Genomic DNA, 14,583 nt, shown 5'->3' with positions numbered 1-14,583 from the left:
AAATCTCGCGAAGAGACGCAATGCGGTGTAGAATCTAGTTGTCAAAATGTGGCTTATTTTAATCGGGTTTGTTGTCCATTTGATATTTTTCGGCTCCGTGTTCGATATTTATTTTAAAACGCCTATTATTCATGGAATGACACCTCATGCGCATACTCAAGAACCCTCAGCCGAGCGACTGGTACTCATCGTGGGTGACGGACTTCGAGCCGATACTTTTTATAATTATCCCAATGACACCACTAGAGCACCATTTCTCAGGTAACTGTTTTAATTGAACACCAAAATTATATATTTTTGTAGATATGGCTAAAATAATGTTATTGCGGAAATTATCAAATGCTAGAGGAGAGACCGGTATAGCAAGGCTAGCCCATGTTAGCCAGAAGGCCCCTCCCACTTGACGTTTATCAAACTTGACCCAGTTATCTTAGGGTAAACGCTCCGGACGTGAAACACTGCAACATTTCTCTGCTGTTTGGACACTTCCAGAAAATGCATTCGAACGCGCCCCCATCAGCATCAGTGAGACTTGTGCCCCCTCTACACAACACTTCGAGACCTCTACGTTCCTATCAGAGTAACAGTTTTCTCCTAAATTACGAAATAATGGCTTATTTCTGGTTAAACAGAGGTTCGTCAAGATTTAGCCGTGTGCGGTGTTAACTTACCTGCCATGACGCTCTCGAAACTATTACTTAAAATGCTTTAAAGGTGGATGAGTGATGCCATCTCGATATTTGCCGAGTCACTTGTGTAAACAAACTGCCCATTTTCTGTGTTAAATCTGCACCAATCTGCAAAATATTTGTACCATAGACGCTGATACCGTTTCCTTGACATCAGTAGTGGCAGCTGAAGCTTTTGGGGGATTGGAATGAGGAACTCTAGTGAATTTTTGGGATGCCAGGCGCCAGATAACATTTAAATAACTAGGTAGCTAAACACCAGAATAAGGTTATAAATTGAGTAAATGTATCATGTGTTCATTATAATTCATTTGAAAATATTTGTTGTTGGAGCAAACCAGATTCCTGAGACAAATTTTAGCGCTTTTTGCTATGAACAGTATGATGTAGTTATTTTTGTGTTTTCCTATTTCTTTTATTTATTGATATGTATTAAATACAGTTTAATATATATATATATCACATACACAGTGTAAGTTTTGTCAAATATAATGGTGTTTTAAAGTAATAATTTTGAAAAACCTTTATTTCAGTCTTGTATTTTGACGTCATGGCATCTTGACTCTCATTGCCAGTTCTAGATAAATTGTCATACTGAACTTTGTGCATTTTTGCCAAAAGTGGTAACACTCATATGTAAACATTACATGTCTCAGGGAAGTATACATAGTAATATGGACTTAAATAAATGAAAAGTCATAACAACACAATACTACATTTCTATAAGTAAACAGTTACGCTGTCGTCATCCACTCAGATGTTTGTGGCAGCCAGATGTACAATAAGGCTGGAAAATTGTTTCCGCCACAGTTTCGCTACTTTGATGGAGTAAAATACTGTAAACAAACATTCTCATGTATTTTAAGAGGTATTTTGAGTGAATTAAGAACAAAATGTGCATAATTACAATCAAATAAACACTGTGGAGCTTCAGTTGTAATGTCAGTAAGGATAAAACCATGGATTAAAGGTAAAAATGCATTTCAGATCAACCATTTGGCAGACAGGAATTCCATGTCTCATATTTTCACTAGTTTAGGCAACAAAATGTTGTTTTATCGTGGTGATTACAACTAAAATCTTGAGTAATATCTATAAACATTACATATATATACGCAGTGTCAGTACAGTACACCGTTAAATGAGCACTGGGAAGGAAGTGTCCAGTTGCCAGTCAATTTTGTCTCAGTATTTGGGGGACGCCATATTGGATTCCAAATTGCCTTCAACACCTATTTTACGAAGACTTCACATGCTTATTTTAGTTCGTATAGCAGTTTCCTATAGTTCATTTTATCAGTGAAACTGCAATCTTTTGAAAGGTTTTCTTAAAGGTTCAATTATTTTGTTATTTTCTCAATTAAATATTGAATGAAAAGTAAAATTCTGCCACCCATGTCTCAACCCCATCGTTTACCCTACATTAGCCTAGACTAGCATAGTTAACCTTCAGCACGAGGTAAAATATTCCTGAACTTATCTATAAACTGGTCAGTAAACTACTTTACGTTTATTCAGATAGGTCAGTAAACTAGATTAGACTTAGGCTAGCCTACCCAGAGACTGGACTGCCACAACCGTGGCCAGTCTAGCTGAATTAGCTAAATTCTCTAGATGCACAGCTGAGGCCTAAATGGAATTTAGTAGACTAGAAATATATATACAGGCTTAGATTGCATTCTTTAATATGAGAACCACCCCCATAAGTGCCAAGTTTAGTACCACCCCATTAGAATGAATAGTAAACATAGCCTGAGCAGAAGATGGTAAATATCTTGGTAACAGTAAATTTTCTTTAGATCTGAGCTTGGGTTTTTGTTACTAGTCTTATTAAGGAGATTTAAGATCACAGTATGAAGTACCAAATAATAGTTTAACAGTAAAATAATGCCTGTTTACATTTTCAGGCTAGCCTGTGTGTCCTATGTGTAAATTTAGAATTTTCACATTAAAAAATCACAAGGTTATTGTCACAGAGTTTAACTTCTGGTCTAAAGTCCAGATTTACCATAAAATTTGTTTATAACTCAAAAGCATTGTTAAAGCGGGCACCATAAATTGCCTTATAATGCATGCAAGCATTTGACCTTATAGTTGAAGGGGATTTACTTTAGATTTTACCTCTTATAAAACAACTATCATTCAAAATCTGAGTTTATAAATTTATAATTAAAAAAATATGTAATTTTTCATAAAAATACACATAAAAAGTTCCTGTCAGAAAACACACTTTTTTTAATGCTAGAGTAAAGATATATAGTTATACATGCTGCAAAAAGTTTCATTGAATTTTGTTCAGTTCTTTGAGATTTGTTCCTTTTCTCTTTTTGAAATATAAGTTTTGAGAAAATGGAAAAGAAAAAATATTGCTTATTTTGTAATAACTATGAAACTTTAAAAGGTAGAAAGTTTATTTTGCAGCAAAAAGTATTTTTTCCGTATAAAAACATTTCTTGATAATGATAGGTGGTTATTCTGTCTAGCACCCAGTCTTAGAGTTTTAGTGGATAAGATGTGACTCCCTGACCAGATTTAGCTACCTTTTGACCCCACATAGGGTCACACTTTGTTCTCCTAGGATTTCCCTTTTGAGCAAGATTTCAGGCATATCTAACTCAGGCTCAGGTCCATGTTGCTCTGTTGCTGACCTAAAGGAGGTTACAGGAGTCATTGCTCCTTTGTTCGTGGTTTTGAACAGGGAACACATTACATTTTTTTAAGGTGAGTTCAACTGCCAGTCAGTTCCAGAGACAACCTCCAGCCCAAGGAATGAGTCTTTTACATAAAAGGTGATGGTTTGTATTCTGTAGAACAAATAACAAATTTGTGTTTTTACCTAGTTATTCAGACCAGAGCATTTTTATCTTGTTTCCACTTTGTCCCTGATGCCGTAGGGAATAGTGCTTGGTGATGGCAGGTGAGTAAGGGTATTCCCCACTCATCCCCCTTAACCACCTGTTAACTACTTTGTTATCAAGTTTGAACAGTCATTTACAACTTGTGCTGATAAATACCCCTACAAAAGGCTCTGGATTGTATACCTAGGAATATGTAATACAGATTATGTCACAAATTTGTTATTTTTAAAACAATTTGTATTTTTTTCAAGGTATACAAACTAGATGTTTTATCGTAATCCATCCTCAACCAAATCATATAGTCCATGATGCTGAAGAAAAAAGTGCTGGCTTTGGCAGAAGAGTGTGAGGACTCCACCACACAACTGCCTACCACCAATTAACCACCTTCATACCAAGCTTCAATGATCATTTCTAGTTTGCTGGGAAGAATATGCCTACATAAAAGGCTCTGGTTGTATGCCTTGGAAAAATACAAATTACTTTGAGAATAAGGCATATTTAATTGTCTCTATTTTACAGTGATAGCCAGAGCTTTCTGTAATGTTATCCTTTAATTTGGCAGGATTTTGAAAAGCAAGGTACTTGGGGGTTTCTCACACCAAAAGTTCCAACAGAATCTCGACCAGGGCATGTGGCTATCATTGCTGGCTTTTATGAAGATCAGGTGCAATAGCTAGAGGATGGAAGGAAAACCTGTGGAGTTTGATTCGGTTTCTCAATGAGAGCCGTCATGCATGGTGCTGGGGAAGTCCTGACATTCTGCCAATGTTGCTGCTGGTAATTTTATTTTTATTTGACAGGGAAGGGTAAGGAATTGTAACTGCAATTACTGATTTGTTTCTGTTGTTTGTCAATGTACAAATACAATTTGACATGCAAATGATATAATTAAAGTACAGATGTAAAGTTTTAGGGATTGACATTTAAAATTCAATTTTCATGAAGGAAACCCCATTTACTCGTAATAAGCCAAAAAAACATCAGGAATCCTAGATAGTTCATTGCCCTTCAAAAGAAATAGTAATCACTGGGTAGTCACTACACATATGCCAATGTGGATCCCAAGGCCTTGACAACCAGCTGGGTGATTCTTTGTGAATCAGCTTCATTAAACTTTTCAGTTTGAGATTCCCCTTATTCCTTTTGCTTTTTGTTACTTTTTGTGCATTGTTGTTTGTGTTGTGACACACGATTGACAGTATCTGTTCTCTACTTGTATTGGAGGTGAATTATTAATGCATTTTTTTTGCTGAATGCTTAGATACCTTCAGGCTCCCGCTGGTTTGATGTGGTTTGACTTATTTTTATAAGTAAGCCCCCTCAGGCCTGTAGAAGAAAAGCCAGTGTTATAGAGCTCTTAAGCTGTCATAAGACACCTCTGACTGTTGCTGACCACCATCAGCCTTGATAACTTTGTGCTCTTCCTTCAATCCTAAATCTGCACCTTGTGAACAGGGTTTTGAATCCTTTATCTTTTCCTTTACATAATAGAAACAGGATGATGTAATCATCTTGGTTTTCAGGATCAATGATCACATGTTGATATTTTCAGGTTCGTCAACCCTCCTCCCTGTTGTACAGTGTCCCTTATATAAATGTAAGGATATGCCAATATATATCCATCCTCCTGAAGTCTGTCTCTGGCGATTTAAGTGTATTGGAACGACATGTTGATGGTGATGCAACACAACATGCTGAATAGTTTCTTGTTGTATGTTTAAGGCATACACAACCACACAAATGTTTAAAAACTGTACAGCATTAGTTATATTTTATTCTATGAGTGGCAGTGAATTGTCAGGGCTTTACCTCTCATCACTCTGCTCCTGTATGAGGAGGAGGAGAAGGAGCAGTGGCTGGTCTAAAAGAACATATGTAATGACAGGTGGAAGAGGTGGGGGGTAAAAGGATAGGCTGGGATACTGGATTTGACCTTGAAAATACATTTTGATTTGTATGGTGGTGCAGTTGCTGCTTCTGCCATTTTTATCAGGTAAATTATTTTTTTTTCTTTTTTTACATTAGTACAAATTAAAATGCATAAATATATTGAAAGACAGTAGAACTGTCAAACAACTACTAATGATAACAAACTTTCAGGGTTGCTTTTATGAGTTTATAGAGTTAAAGTTGTTCGTATGGGTTTTACAATTTGGTTCTGAAAAATGAGCAATGAAATGAGATGTTTTGTTATAAATAACCTAATGTTTTTTTTGATAACCATCGGTGAAACATAGAGGTTTTCTTTTTAAATTTCTTAATTCAGTTGTGGATTCAGCTTCCCTATTTGGTATTATGTGGTTTAAATGACAACATTCACTTTTGAATGTTTTTTGCCAAAGGTTTGTTATTCTAAGATTTATCTAAATTTCTTAAAAATTATAGATTTTCTATGAAACTTGAAATATTACTCTCACCATTCCACTTGCTTTATTTATTTAGTATCTTAAAAAGCCTTATTTTTTACTAAACTTGTCTTTTGTAACAGGATCTGAAATAGGGCACATTGAAACATTTATGTATGGAGCAGAAGAAGAAGATTTTGCCAGTGGCGATGCTTCACGACTGGACAGATGGGTGTTTGATCATGTAGAGGCATTCTTCAAGGAAGCTGTAAATGATAAGAAGTTGTATGACAGACTTCATGAAGATCGAATTATGTTCTTCCTCCATTTGCTTGGGATTGATACAAATGGCCATGCCCACAAGCCATATTCAGAGTATGTTTTGGTGCCATAAATTATATTAAATGATTAAAGTAATATACAAAGCTGTGCAAAAAGAGGTTATAAGACAGTATGTTAATATTTAAATTCTAGTTTTCATTGCTGACTTTTAAAGTGTTTTTTTATCTTTCAGAGAATATTTACAAAATATTGAAATTGTTGATAAAGGAGTTAAAAGAGTTGTGAAGATATTGAGGACTTTTATAAAGATAAGAAAACAGCATATGTGTTTACATCAGATCATGGAATGACTGACTGGGGTAAGTACAGATTGTCACATTTTTGTTTTGGCAATAGAATATCATAAAAGACCAACAAACTTATGTTGTACATTGTTTGCATTTTAGTCCGATCCATACAGTTCATCCCAGGCCTTCAGTTTACATTTTCAGTACCAATTTTTACACTAGAATTTGACTGGCTTTAGTATGAAAACTTGCCGTACAAATGATCTTTGATAAACTTAGTCTTGTAAAATAGGAACGGCAGTTCTTTTATTTTACTATGTTTTAGTATTTAATTCTCAGAATGCAATTTCCCACGAGTGATTTTGTAATGACATATGCTGCTCTTGGGTTTATGTATAATTTTAGATACGCGCTAACATTACAAATCTTATTGTTTGTATTTTGACAGGCTCTCATGGTGCAGGGGATCCAAGTGAGACTGAGACACCAGTATTTGCCTGGGGTGCAGGAGTTGCTCATCCTAAAGATCCTCTGAATTTAAGGAAAGATGATGTATGATTAACACGATCGAGAAGTGGGGTTTGTACGCACGTCAGAACATGATTTACATCAAAGCTGATCTGGCTCCTCTCATGTCGTCCATCTTAGGTATTCCTATACCTGTCAATAACATGGTATGCTAATGATATAAATTCTAGTCATTTACGACATTTGGTTTAGTTGGAAATGGCATTTCAAAATTTTCTACTTTTTCATTATTAGTTATATTGCTAATTTTAATAACTTGTCCAGGTCTCATGGAAGATTTCTTATATTTAGTAGAGTATCTGATCAAGTATTGAAAAAGTTTAAATCTGGATTTTTTATGAATTTTGACTTATCACATCTCCTTTAACAATTGTTGCTTCAATTCTTTCTTTGTGCATTGTGCTTGGTGAATAAAGGTTGAAAAATACCCTTTCTTCTTATTTCGATCTAGAGTTTATTCACTGTTACCTTTTAGGACACCTTACAAGTAGCTGAGGTCACATTTTAATAGTCCTTGTAAAAATAAAATAATATTCACCCTCATGATTAAAACAAAATTTACATTAATAATAGCTTTGTTTGTTTCTCTCTCTTTACTGCATGATTCATTGTAGTTGCTTAACCTTTTCATGAGGTGTAATCATTAGAAAGAGAATGAAATATGGTCTTTGTTTAGTTTAGTAATTTGACATTTATAAACATGTTTATATTTTATTGTCAGCGATTTCATTATTATTTATTATTTTGTGCTGTTATACTTGCATAGTGTTGGGATTTCCTTTAGCATCATTCCTCTAATTATCCAGAATTTTCTTTTGCATTATTTTATTCATGATGCCATATTGTCTAATAAATTTAAGAATTTACTTTTTAGTGCATAAGATTGAAAGACAACCTTTCTCAGCATTTGTGGATATAACACAGAGATGTTTTCATACAGAAATACAAACCATCACTTTTTGCAGGAGTATTCCTTAGCATGAACTGAAATCAGTTTGAAAACTTGGTAACATGGTACTGGTTGGTAGTAGGAATGTTAGCTGATGAAGACCCTCACTTACCTGGCATCACTGAGCACTTTTTCTTCATTCGGAATCAAGTGAGACATCTTTCTGTTCTCTTGCTGACTGCAAAGTTGAAATTGATTTCTGTCTTCAGTTGTTTATGTACCTCTCCTAATGGATAAGAAGGCTGTACAAAGGAGATGTAAAGGCCATGAATGTATGTTTGGGCCCTTCATTCCTCCATTTTTGTGGATCCAAACCTATATTACTCTTTTTAAAGGAGTAGGACCTGCAGTCATGACCTTCACTGTGAGAAATATTTGGGTTGGTTGCCTTTTTGTACAGGAGGACTACCCTTGACTTGTACACCAGTGCTTCTCCTGACATGGGGTAGGGTCAATGCTACCTTCTTGTGTGAGTGCACAACCTCCGGATCGTGCGCATGCAGATGAAACTTAAACTGACAGGTTGCCATTACATAATACCTCCATGTGTCATGATGATATGTGTGTTCATGATCATGTATCACCTTAGTCAGTTCATGGTTTGCCAGAGGTACATGCGTATGATAATGCATGTTTGCTCTCCTGTGGCCTCTGCTAGTTTGGTTTTGTTGATCTGCAGGAACCCCATGGTAGGGATGACTGGCTTAGGACCCTGGTCCATTAATGAGTCATCCTCTACTCTTGGCATGTTGATCACTACTAATGGGACTGATCACTTCCTACATGACTTTGAGCAATCCCAAGGGTAGGCTGGTCTGCCATTTTCTTTCCCAGGAGAGGATCTTTCTATGTGTTTTATGTGTTTTCAGGGATTTGATGGCTCCGACAGGTCCTGCACCATTATACCCCCAGAAGACAGAGTTGGGACAGCATTTTCAAGAGAACTTTGAGTTCATTTGTGAGCACAGTGATCTCAGGGAGGCAACTACAGTGCCCCATCTGAACCTGGTTTTGTCCATCAAGCTCACTCTCCTATGCATTCCTGAGATTGTACTGTTAATCAGATTGTTTTGGTCTCAGCAAGCAAATGATTTTTTGGACCAGGTGAATTGTCTGTTCCCTGGGTTGAAAGGTTTCCTGCTGTTCAGCAGACCAAGCAAGCCCCTTCGCCTGTTGTGGATGTGCCAGAGGAATTTTTACATACCAGAGGGTGCTGAGACAACAATGTTACTTGGCAGCAGAAAGTAGCCATGAAGTCATTTGCCCTGGCCTCCTTCCAGGCAGTATCTTAGCTTGACGTTTGGTCACTACTTCTGCTCTTCTTGTCTCTTAGACAGAAGATTCCAGTGTCTGGGACATAAGAAAACCATGGATGTAGGCACATACAAGTAATGGGATTGTGATAAAACAAAATGGTTTTGCAATCAAGTTTTGGATGTTGAGTAATTTTCAAATTTAGAATGCTAGCATATTGTTGTACACTTTATGGATGTCTTCAGAACTGAGGAGGTGCAGTGGCCTGCAAGGAATAAGTTGTCTGGATGAGTCTTTTTTGTATTGGTTTTAATTTAAAGTCCACCCAGCAGTTTCAAATTCCATGGTTTCTTTGGAGGCAGAGGAAGTTTTAAGAATTTTGCTTGTGGAATATTTTAGTCAGGTATGATTTATGCATATGATAATTAAAATTATGGACAGACAATGTGGATAATAAGAATGGCTACATCAGCCTTTAGATTAGAAGGAGATTTTCAAGGTAGATGAAATTCATCACATTTAGTTTATTTTAATTGATAATTTAATAAGATAACTTAGTTTGATTAGATGAGTAAATATAAATGTAAATTAATATGTGAAATACAGTAATATCTTTTTGGCTCTCTATCGGTTAAAAACCTAAATATGTCAAATTTAATCTCCATTACCTTTACTCCTTTGATTTCATGGTGAGTTATGAGCGTAAAATTTTTTTCCAGAATATTTTGGACATATAGTGAGAATAAAAAATAAGAAAATATAAAATCTTAGAAATGCGATTTTATGAAGGAGACAATTAATAGCAATGTAATAACCTGGTGTGTCTTTATACTTCATGGTTGGTTTCCATTCCAGGGTATATTGCACATGGAGTATCTTGGATCATCAGAGCTATACAAAGCTGATGCTTTGTTTGCAAATGCCCGTCAAATGCTTGCACAGTACCAGCAGAAGAGAGCTCAGAAAGAACAGGAAATTTTGCCAATGTTTTATTGGCCCTATACCATTCTTACGCCTGACAAAGAACTGGAGTTGCTAAAGCAGATAAGAAACAACATAAGAAGTTCTCATTTCAAAGAAGCAGTGAGTATTGAATTTTCTATTTTGGGTATATGGTGTGATAAAGTTTATACTTTAAGAGTTGTAATCTCTGAATTACCATTTAATAAGGACTCTTTTAGTCATGTTGCAGCTTACAATGTAAATAGTTTTGTGTTGCTATCATCATTGTAATTTATAATGTGATATGTGTTTATTGTATACTGTGGGCTTTGAATACAAAGTATGGCAAATTTAATGTTACATTACTTGTTATTCAGTGTAAAAATAGTGAAGTATGAAAGGAATGAATTTTGTACTTAGTAATTTTTTTTTATCAAATGTTGAATAAGTAGTAGTCTCTAATGCTACTTCAACTTGAAAGATCTAGTAACAAGAAAAGACTCATGTATGCCCAGCTCGTGTTCCACTGGGCTTGAAAGGAAGGAAGGCATCATTCCACTTATTCTGCTTCCTGAGGTTATCGCTGTTTATCTCAGTATTGCAATGTGGCAAATTCTTTAATATGTTATTTACATATATTTGTGTATTCCTTGTTTCACTGTATTGGAATTGGTTTTGATTGCATTTATTTATAACCTAGTCTTTGCTTTTTTGTTTGGTGCACACACCACTACTTAGTTGATGTGAGCACTTACATTTCTAGTTTTTAAATAAGCTATTGGGGCTTGACCTGGGCTTGCATACTGGGTCTTTTTGGCATATAAGATCCTTCAAACTGGTGTAACTGGAGCTGGTAATGTGGAGTTATGATGTTTTAGATTATCTACAATTTATTTTTAGGAAATTGTGTTATAGTATGAAGGTACCATTACAATACTTAAGGATGTGCATGTTTTATTTTCAGAATGATGAGAGTTTGCATTTAATATCTATGACCCAGCAAGGAATGGACTACTATCAGAACTATGATCGTTTTGCTCTGTCAATTCACATTGCCTTGGGATTTTTAGGATGGATTTTTTTAATGATATGTCATCTTTTAAGGGTAAGTATAAAGTGCTGTAGATAAAAATTTCATATTATTGCATTACTATGCAATATATTCAGTGAAAATATTTCATGCTGTTTGACTTTACCTTATTGAAACTTTATCTAATACCTTGCTCCTAATACCTTGCTCAAAGGTTTATTATCGTCTACTTTTAGTTTACACATGAACAGTATGCAAACTGGAATATAAGTGCATGAAAAATATTTGTAAAAATTCTAATGGGAATTTCACAGCACAAAATTGAACTTACTATGCACCAAGTATTACATGCAGTCAACCTAAATGAAATGATTTTTAGGTTTACACTGTATCCTGATGCTGTGTCAGGCTTGCTCAAATGACATGGCCTGGGTAGCATTACAGTATTGTTTGGTCATTTCTCGTGTGGATATTGTTAGTTGCATGAAACATCTGTAGTTTTTTCAATTAAAATGCTTCCCTAGAAGCAGTTAAGTGGCAAGGGAAGTCCTTCAAAGCCTATGAAATTGTATAAAGTGCCATTGCTCAAGGGGAAAACAAAAATCTGGCTTTTTATTAACTTTGTCTTAATCTCTTCCCTTGTGACCAAGTAATTTCTTTTTCAGCCAGGAAAATACTTGCTCCTTACCTTGAAATCTCCCAACTTATTTTTATTATCCTGGTTTATTCCAGTTTTCTGTCCTTCCTCTCCCATTAGCGAATGTTTAATCTGAGGTTTTTTTTTATATAGATGGGAGTGTGTTTTTTACACTTAATGAAGGAGCTTCATATAAGTATACAAGACATTCTTATTTTTTCTATCTCATTACCCCTCACAATCAAGATGAGTGATAAAAAACTATTAGCAGTAATTATGAGGACCAAATAGGTTCAGATGAAAATACATCAGATATTCATCCGAATATTCTAACAGGTACAGCAATTAAATTACAAGACAAAAAGATGTGTTTCTATTGTCTTCCATTCACAATGCAAGATGGTGGAAACTGAAAAATGAGGAAATATCATAAAGAAAACCAAAGCCGTTTTGTACTAAAACAGCAGAATGTTTTTTTCATGAATAAAAGATACTGTAAATCTATAGTTAATTGTAAAGTGATTCTCTCTCTCTCTCTCTCTCTCTCTCTCTCTCTCTCTCTCTCTCTCTCTCTCTCTCTCTCTCTCTTTTTGTTAACCCCTTCGCCACTGGCCTGTTGCACTGCCGATAACGCTTGCATACCGCATGAGACCGCGAGTATATCAGTCATCATTTGCTCCCACTAAACTTTCTGTTATTCATATTTTTCATTTATATTCTTATGTGAAAACATTGTGTACATACCAATGAATATTTTTACCACATTTATACATATATATATATATATATATATATATATATATATATATATATATATATATATATATATATATATATATATATATATATATATATATATATATATATATATATATATATATCGAAAAAAAGAGGAATATTTAGTGGAAAAGTAATTGCAGAAATAAATAGTAGTAAAGTAGTAGAAATAAAGTAGCAGAAAAAGTAGTAAAGTATTAGTAAAATAGTACTAGTAGTAATAGCAGTACAGTGAAACCCCGTCTCCGAATCGTGCTTAAACTTCGACAAAATCGGATTCCGACACGTAAATGCCGAGTAAACTTTGCGCCGGTTCGAACAACAAACCAGAATCCGACCCGGTAACGATCCGACCGTGACGAAACATATGATGTTTGTAAACAAAAGTGTTTAGTAACGCCGCCGCAAGTTGGCGTTGTTGGTGGTGTTCTTCCCACGCGCATTTAAAAGCACTTACAGTAGACTCTGAATGGAATTTACCATAAATGTACAATCCTGAGCGTACACAATGTTTAATGTAATTACAGTAGTACGCGATATGCCACCAGGGCGGCGCTCTGGTTTGTTTTACATCCACGCTTGCCACAAGCTGCGATGCGACGTAACTTAAGACGTTTCTCTTAATTTTTATAACAGACTCTACAGTACATTCGGCTTATTTTTAATATTGTTTATTAATTTATTGTAATGACCAGGCTTGTTTTCATTGTATTTATCATTAACAACAGTTTTTGTGCGTACCCGTTACAGTACATTCTGGAGTGTATATGGGCTGCGTAGCCTAGCCTGCAGTGCTCGGTCTACCACTGGTAGGCCAATTTTTTTGATACAGTATGCATTTAAAACTGTAAGAAGACTTCTAATAAGGTAAGTTATTTAACTCTGAACTTATTTAATTGTAATGTGTGTAGTGTTTTGTATAAAAAGACAAGGTTGGAGTAGTGACTGGTGGTCAGGAACGGATTAATCCATTTTCAGTTATTTCTTATGGTCGAAATTGATTCGGAATTCGACAAAATCGAATCTCGACATTCCTTCTAGAACGGATTAGTGTCGGAAACCGAGGTACCACTGTATATACTAGTTTTCTTACGGAAACAGTTAGTATACATCAGTGAATGTTTATGGCATTGGTAATAATAATAATAATAATAATAATAATAATAATAATCATAATCATAATAATAATAATAATAATAATAATAAAAAAATTCAACAGTAATACTACTACTACTACAACTTGTAGTAGAAAAAATAATGATAATAAAAATTACATGTTAGTGTAAAAAAAAATGAAAGAAGTTTTCAAAAAACATGTACACTTTCCTGTTGACCGAAAATACTCCTCTGCCCGAGCATTCATGCATTCACACAGTCTGTCAATATCATCATCACAAAAAAAGAAACAAAATGCATCTCGTGGACAGGTGAAGTTGGGTGTGCAAACAGAGATCCCATTGTCACCCTCCAGTGAAATCGGGGTGGGTCTGGGCGCTTGTCACAAAATGGATCTGTTATGAACTGCCAACCTTCATCGACAATGGGTTCAATGTCTTCTAAAATCTCGGTGTCGCTGTCATCCTCTAAGCAACTATAACAACTATCCACTATAATCATCTGACAGATCTGGCAGGTATTCCTACCAGGATCTGAAATACTATCATCCAACATCATGATACTGAAAAATTAAAAACCTGTAAAATAACTGCAATCAAAAGGAGAAAAAGTTTAGCCTTCGAATCCAAAAGGTTTACTCACAAGATCGTGACAATGTTTCATACATAACAGCTTTAGGCGCACTGACATGTGCTGCTGGGCGATACCTTATAATATCCATATGAATATGACGTCACGACAACCGTCGGACACTCATTGGCTAGAATGAATAGTGGGTGGAGCTGCACCTCTCTCGTACACAATACTACGCCTGAAACCCATCCAGGCTGAAGAAAACAGCTCTGCTTTTCGAGGAGGGATGAAAGATGTATAGGCGCACGTCGCT

At 35.3% G+C, this 14,583-nt stretch overlaps 1 protein-coding gene across 1 annotated transcript in view; it reads left to right on the top strand.

Annotated features, from left to right (window-relative positions):
- LOC136846644 (GPI ethanolamine phosphate transferase 1-like) overlaps positions 1 to 14,583 on the top strand; it is a 31,605-nt gene continuing 17,022 nt past the window's right edge. The window contains 11 exon segments of the mRNA XM_067117562.1: positions 1 to 261; positions 2,212 to 2,215; positions 4,113 to 4,209; positions 4,212 to 4,318; positions 6,029 to 6,270; positions 6,410 to 6,447; positions 6,450 to 6,536; positions 6,913 to 6,993; positions 6,996 to 7,138; positions 10,051 to 10,278; positions 11,102 to 11,242. Of these exon segments, the coding sequence (XP_066973663.1) occupies positions 47 to 261; positions 2,212 to 2,215; positions 4,113 to 4,209; positions 4,212 to 4,318; positions 6,029 to 6,270; positions 6,410 to 6,447; positions 6,450 to 6,536; positions 6,913 to 6,993; positions 6,996 to 7,138; positions 10,051 to 10,278; positions 11,102 to 11,242 (1,383 nt within the window). The 5' untranslated portion in view covers positions 1 to 46.

Source organism: Macrobrachium rosenbergii, chromosome 15 (genome assembly GCF_040412425.1).
Source record: "Macrobrachium rosenbergii isolate ZJJX-2024 chromosome 15, ASM4041242v1, whole genome shotgun sequence".
NCBI lineage: Eukaryota > Metazoa > Arthropoda > Malacostraca > Decapoda > Palaemonidae > Macrobrachium > Macrobrachium rosenbergii.
The sequence above is the reverse complement of the archived record's forward strand: the minus strand, read 5'-3'. Positions and strand labels throughout refer to the sequence as shown.